The sequence below is a fragment of the Papaver somniferum genome, chromosome 3 (assembly GCF_003573695.1).
Source record: "Papaver somniferum cultivar HN1 chromosome 3, ASM357369v1, whole genome shotgun sequence".
Lineage (NCBI taxonomy): Eukaryota > Viridiplantae > Streptophyta > Magnoliopsida > Ranunculales > Papaveraceae > Papaver > Papaver somniferum.
This window is the reverse complement of record NC_039360.1, coordinates 55270275-55277281: the sequence shown is the minus strand read 5'-3', so window position 1 is coordinate 55277281 and position 7007 is coordinate 55270275. Positions and strand designations below refer to the sequence as shown.

Sequence of the window (7007 nt, the reverse complement as noted above, 5' to 3'; positions counted from 1 at the left end):
GCAATCAAATAATGCAGAAAAATATCTCGTTGTCATCATCCAACATGGTTGGTAGGTCCATATCACCTAAACTACCTGTCCTGCAAAATCATTCTATAACCAAAAAGACTAAGCATACGCATGCACAACAAACAACCAAGCAAGTTAAGATAAAGAATGTGAGAGGGGGCAAAAACAACAAGGAAAGAATAAGGTCCATGCAATAACAAAAAACCCCTAAACTTAAAAAGTGACATTTTTAGGGAGCCACCAGCCATTTTTAAATGCAAATCCTCATTAAGTGCACCACACATGCACACACACAGCCCTACTCTGAATTCTCTCCCTCGCCTATATATAAGGCCTCCCTGAACACAAGTTCGCACAACAGAAATAAAATCCTCACTCTCTCCTCTCCGCCTTTGCATATACAAAAATCCTTCTTGAGTCTTCAATTTCAAGTATTTTTGTACGAAATATTCTCAAACTCATCCGTTCATCTTACTTCATCTAATATATTAGAGATTGTTTAGGGAACTATAAGAGTAAACATGTTGTCCAGAAAAGCTGCGATGCAAGAGGAGAAGAAAATGAATAAGGTGAAAAAAGGATGGTTAGCGGTTCAAGTCGGATTAGAAGAAGAAGGTGGATTTCAGCGGTTTGTAATTCCGATATCGTATTTATATCATTCGCTATTCAAACAACTTCTTGATACGGCACAAGAGGTTTATGGATACCAAGCAAATGGTCCGATAATACTTCCTTGTTCCATATGTGATTTTCTTCGTCTGCGAGCACGTATAGACAAAGAAGTGAATAATCAGCAATATTATCAGCAGAATCTACAGCGTTATCATCAGCTTGCAACTTTGTCTTTCCATTAATCATATGTTTTCGGTTTTATGATGAATCTGAATGTATTTTGAGTCTTTTATTGAATTTTTGTTTTAAAAGACTCTTTGGTTAAGTAATTTATTTGAGTAAGATGTTTTTCGTTTTGTTAAGCAGTATTTTCGATACGTTTAGCAAGGTGGTTAGTGATGTCCGTTTGTATTTCTTTCCTTGTACCCATTTCTTTTTTCAATACTTTTTTTTCTTATCGTTATCAATCGAGAAAAATAAATAAAAAAGATGTAATTTCAAATAATTCTTTGACTATTCTTTCAGATTTTACTACTTATGTGGACAATATATGATTAATGCATATATCGTGAAATCCCCGGTCGAGTTATATATTGAAATGAGAGGTTACTCCTCCAAAGAATTGTTACCCTATTCACAGTTTGACTCAGTAAAAGCAGATTTTGATCATTGTAAACCAATTTGGAAGGGTGAATTGTCCGAGAAAAAATAAGCAAACAAACAAAATGTTCTTAATGGTAAACTTAATTTGCTACCTCATATAACAAAGAGGCGGGATCCATGGACATTCTTAGATGGACAAGGTCAGATAAGTTTTGTGTCATTTTCTCCGTAAAACCCAAACGACAATGAATTTAACTGTAATATTTTGACGATGTGTTCATCTTATAAGACTCTACATTCCTACAAAAAAAAATGAACGCAATTCGAGATAGCAAAGCTCACCATCTACCAATCTTAATTTCAACCGTTAAATTTGAACGGCTGATATTCAAAAGGGGTAGATGGTCGTTTTATACATCTCGAATCGTGTTCATTTTTTTTTGTAAGAATGTAGAGTCTTATAAAAGGAACATATGGAAAGCACTCTTTTTTTATCGAAAGGTAAATCTTTATAGTGATCTTCTTATACACCTCTGAAAGCACTCCTTTTTTTTATCGAAAGGCAAATCTTTATAAGAGAAATATTGGATGAAAAGATTATCTCTACCTTCACTGCGGTTTGAGTTTCATAAAAAAAAAAACAGCGTCAAAATATCAACCAAATACCGTTTTAACCAAGTCACTGAATCCTTCCTCATTGTTAATAGGATTCATTTTTCTAAGATCTAAGATTCAGCTGGTGCCTCGTATGTTGTACGCACAGTGGTGCATGGATTTAGTGTTAACTTTAGTGTACAAAGTAGCAGTGAAGCACTTCCGCCAACATTTCATAGTACATCAGAGTGGTTGGAAGAGTATTATGGAGTACTATTTAAGAAGACTCTTGACTTGTTATATACATCATTGATGCATACATGGATGGACGACATCAAAGGTTGACTTAGGAATAGGGGTGCACATACCCTATCAATATCTGCCAATTCTACCCTACCCGTCAGTGTTTTAACCGTATCCTATCCTACCCACTATTTGGCGGGTAGGGTAACGGGTAAAGATTTTCTTAACCGCCGTTAGATGGGTAGGGTGATGGGTAAAGCTCGAAATTATCCTACCCTACCCGCCTATTTATCTAACAACCGTTAGTAGCCGTTGATATTTATATTATTGATCATCTTTGTCGTTGGTTTTTTATTAATCAACTCAACCTAAAAACTAAATTCATTTTCGTTTCATCTCTTCATACTTCTCCTGTCTACACAGGATCTCCCAGAACCCTAGATTGAAAATCCAGTTTGTTTCTCAACAATTAGAAATCAAAGTTAGAAATCGAAGAGGAACCTCACTCTCATATCGAAGATCGAAACTCACTGTCACAATTCATTCATCATCCTAACCGAAATCAAAACGTATGTATCAGTAGAAATCTAAAGTAACCATTTCTATCGAGTATCTTTTTTACCTCCAAACACAAAAGTTTCAGGCTTACAGCTAAACTTTATCTTTGGGGTTTGTCAATTTTGGGTGCGAGAGGTAAGGATCTCCCTTAGTGGTTTTGTTTTTAAAAAAAATTCTGCCCTTAATTCAATTGGTTAGTTATTTGATCAAGGTATTGTTGATTGATTTCATTTTTTCAATTTATAACTTGGGTAGGGCGTAATGACCATGATTGCATGTTTTCTTAATTTGTTTTAGGGAAATTAAATTAGGGTTCCTTATTTTTACATGAGTTATGGGTTTCTTTATTTTCTTGAAATGACCTAGTGTTGCCTCTGTTGTTCTTCTAGTACTGTTTTTTCATTAGGGTGTGACTGATTTATGTGATTCTGTGCATACCCATCTTGAGATTTGATAAGCAGTAGCCATGAGTATGTTAGGTTTCAGTTCAAGTTTTTGATTTTTTTCAATTCCATTCTCAAAATCTGTGATGTTGAGTTGAGTTATTGTATAGTTAAAATTACTTAAGCTAATTGTGTTCAGTGTCTCTCGCTGGTTGTCAAATCTTGGTTGTAAAACCTTTGATGGATAAAATGCAAGTGTTATATGTTTGTGCCTAGTATTTTCCGGACTTTTGCTTTGGATAAGGCTGTTTTGGTTTAGTGGTCGATGGATGAAAATGTGCATACAGCTAGAAAGGCTTGAAAAAGTACATTCTGTTGATTAAGGATTTTGTTCATCAATGTAATGGTTTATGTGGCTATAATAGATCCAAAATATTAGTTATTTTGACTGGGGCGGGAAGCTTAGAAGGATTCATTTACTCTTCCATGTGGTTGTTCTTATACTAACCATTGTCGACCTTGGTGAACTGATGTGCGACATTAGAATTTACACCTTGCTTTGTAATTAGCATTTATATTCCTGAATGCTTTTTAATTAGGATTACGGGTATGCTGTCAGTTCAGCGGGTCCTGCAAACAAACGTTGAGGGTTCTCTTCTGAACCCAGGGTGAGTCTCTCTACAAGATAGGATCATTCATAGAGCTGTAAATGTATTCTGATGTAAGCACCGATACGTCGTTCAATTGTACGAGGTATCTTCTTTTTGCACTTTAAATTGGCAATTTTTGTAAATGTTCAACATGCTTGGATCCTGATTCGACCCAATTGTGCCATAGGGCAAAACTTGGGACATACGGAATCTTGACTCAACCGTTTATACTTCTTCTTCATGACCAAAACTATACTGCAAGGTTGTCCCTATTTTACTTTAATTTTTATTTTTTGTCATCTTTGTAAATGATATATTCTCTTGGTTTAGGTGATGGGAAGCAAGACAAAGATTTTTATCGTTTTGGAGTCAGTCACCGGAGGGGAGCTCTTTGAAAAAGTTGTAATTTATCCATGAATTCCCCCATACCATGATTAGATGCATGGAGTCTAAGAGTTATGATGGGAACACAAGGTCTAAGCGTTGAATTTAGATATATAGGTTCTCGACACGGTGCCAGCAGGGGTGTCTGGAACCAGCAAAAACACGTCAGTATGTGTGTAAATTAATTTACCACAGAGACTTAAAGGTTGATTTTCTGGAATGTGTTAATTTTGTAGAAATTAGGAAACTTCAGATCTACAAGATATGATCATTCATAGAGCTGTAAATATATTCTGATGTAAGCTCGAGTAAGTAATTGTCTGTACACAATCCTTTTGGTGATATTGTGCATGTTAAGGAGGTAAATGCAAGGACACTAGTTCATTTAGGATATAGGTCTCACAGTGCAGAAGCAGTTTGTAAATTTAACTCTTTTCAAGGATGTTATCAGAGATTAAACGTCAAGAGTAACAAACTTGGTGTGCTGCTAATGGGATTAAGACCACATACTAACTGGGAAATCAATCTTCACAGTACTAGTTTTATGCGCCTTAATTACACCTTGCTCTGTAATTAGCATTTATATTCCTGGGTTTTTCTTTGCAATTTCTTGTACTACATATTAAAGCTATGAAATTTAATGTTGTTGGTTTTAGTTTGTGCAGGCTTAGTGTGAGCAAACATGGTTGAGATTACAGAAGAGATGTCGACGAGACCTCATATTCCCTCTCAAGCTGCATCTCAATTTGTGCAACGAAGGGTCAGTACTGTTGCATCTCCGCCACCTCCACCTCCACCTCCACCATCTTCTCAACTTGAGGTCAGAGAAAGTAAGAAGCGGAAGAGGACATCTTGGGTTTGGGGGAATTTTACGACGAGTTTTGATGAAGATGGTATTAAATGGGGGAAGTGTAACCATTGTGAAGGCATGATGCTTTTGTTTGTTCATTTTTCCCTAGTTAGATTGGCAGTACCATTGGGTACATATTTAGATAGGATGGCTCTTATTTGCTGTGTTGTTGCAAGATTTCATTTTTGTTTTTTGGGAAGCATTTTTTGTATACACAGTCAAGATAGTAACTAGTAACCAGAAAATCCAGAATATAGAAAACTAAAAAAAAAAACGGTTATACCCGCCATCCTATCCTACCCGACCCGCCAATTAATGGGTCAGGTAGGATCTTACCCGTTTAGTGGCGGGTAGTGTGGCGGGTAAAGTTTCTTACCCGCCAGTCAACGGGTAGGGTGGCGAATAGACCATATCCTACCTACCCACCCTACCCGTTGTGCAGCCCTATTTAGGAACTGATCACTGATCAGAGAGCCTCGTCAGTGGAGTTGATATTTGTATAGTAAGAGGTTGTTGACTAATGGAGTCTGGCTATGATCGCACTTGGATTTGGTTTCTATGAACCCCTCAATCTATGGACCTATCACTACTTATTGTACTACTTGGCTACTCGCCACTTCGGGAGCTTTAGGACTAAAATGAGGGAATTTCGCATGTTCCTTGTGTAAAAGGGACGGTTGGCTGCATGGTCTACGTCAATTCTCTCCTCCACAGGAATCTTAGCCTTACCTAGTTAGCTTTTGATAGGTGAAAGAAATTTTAGATCCATCCAGCAGCACTCAAGCCTCCATTCATCTAGGCAAAGAATATTCCTTATGTCCTTCCAAAAAGTAACACCTGCATTTCCTTTTCTTTCTTTCACAAGACTCTTACAAAGAAGTACTTCATAATAAATTAGTATACTTTATCGATAAGATGGGATTCCAGGGAAATTCCTGCTTCTAGACGGGCAGCAAGGCAAGGATTCAATAACTTCCTAAGTTCCATGCATATAGGCTGGGGTAGCAACCACTATATACTCGATGTTGGCCAAGTTGTTAAGCATAGACTGGGGCCTAAAATAGCACTATGCCATGTTGACATTATTCCTCAAACTCAGGGTCCAACACACAACTCAATGGACCCTATCTAAGTAAACATTCTTGCTTGCTAGCTAGCACTTGTCCGAAACCTATCTGTATCAACAAATAACATGGCCTACTTGTTATAACCAGTACAACTTCGAGAGTCCAACGTAAAAAGCAAAAAGAAAAAGCTAATTTGATCTCTATCTTCTGTTCTTGATCTTCTTCTCCACTTTATGTGGAGTGTATACGTGGTTCGTACACATTACATAGTCGGCATTCCCCCTTTCTTTCTCCTTTTCGTTCTGTATCATCTTAACTGGAAACACATGAGAGGAAAATAGAGGCGTAGACCTGTGAAAAAGTGATCAAGAATGCATGCATTCCATATAAAGAAAAAATAATGGCAAACACTAGAACCACTTATAAGCGCGAGAGTGCGCCACCGCCGAATGTCAAAGATCGCAACACTGCACGATGAGTGATAACCGAGGGTCCGACTGTTATGATCCATCCAAGCTAACTTGGTTTAGTTTGAAAAAAACGACCAAGAAGATTCTGTTGAGAGAATAACACATCAACTAACTAACACTTTTGAGTTGGCTAAATAACAAGGAGAGGAATCATATATATCCGAATTTGGCTTTTGACTTTTGCGCATTTGGGATTTTGGAGATTTTTTTTTCTTTTTGGTGGGCAGACTTTTGAGATTTTGTGGTTCGTTTTTCTTATTTTACTTTTGATTGAATACGTTTTTCTTATTACCAGTAATTTTTAATTAGCGTGCCGGAACAAATAAGTCATATTAGTCGTATACTTTTCTTAAACTATCAGTTGCTAAGTACTTGTTTATTATTTTGTTTACTAGCTAGCTAGTCATACACACGAGCATTGGACTACCAATCCACCTAACGAATGGACTATTAGTTTTTCATTTTGCTTGTATTTTTATAAGCATATAAATGGGGTACAGGTACAGTACTATGCAGTGTAGAAGTTGATTGAGAAACCCCGACACTTTGTTTAGCTGATTCTCCTGCTTGTTTCAGCATTTCGA

At 36.9% G+C, this 7007-nt stretch overlaps 1 protein-coding gene across 1 annotated transcript; it reads left to right on the top strand.

Moving 5' to 3' along the window:
• Nucleotides 1-530: 530 nt before the first annotated feature.
• LOC113359468 (auxin-induced protein 6B-like) lies at nucleotides 531-863 on the top strand. The gene has a single exon (XM_026603093.1). It carries the CDS (start codon nucleotides 531-533, stop codon nucleotides 861-863), a length of 333 nt encoding a protein of 110 aa, XP_026458878.1.
• The last annotated feature ends 6144 nt before the right edge of the window (nucleotides 864-7007 follow it).

Bases quoted from the DNA above. Each gene is read 5' to 3' on its own strand.
- LOC113359468 (XM_026603093.1), top strand. From the start codon at position 531: ATGTTGTCCAGAAAAGCTGCGATGCAAGAGGAGAAGAAAATGAATAAG.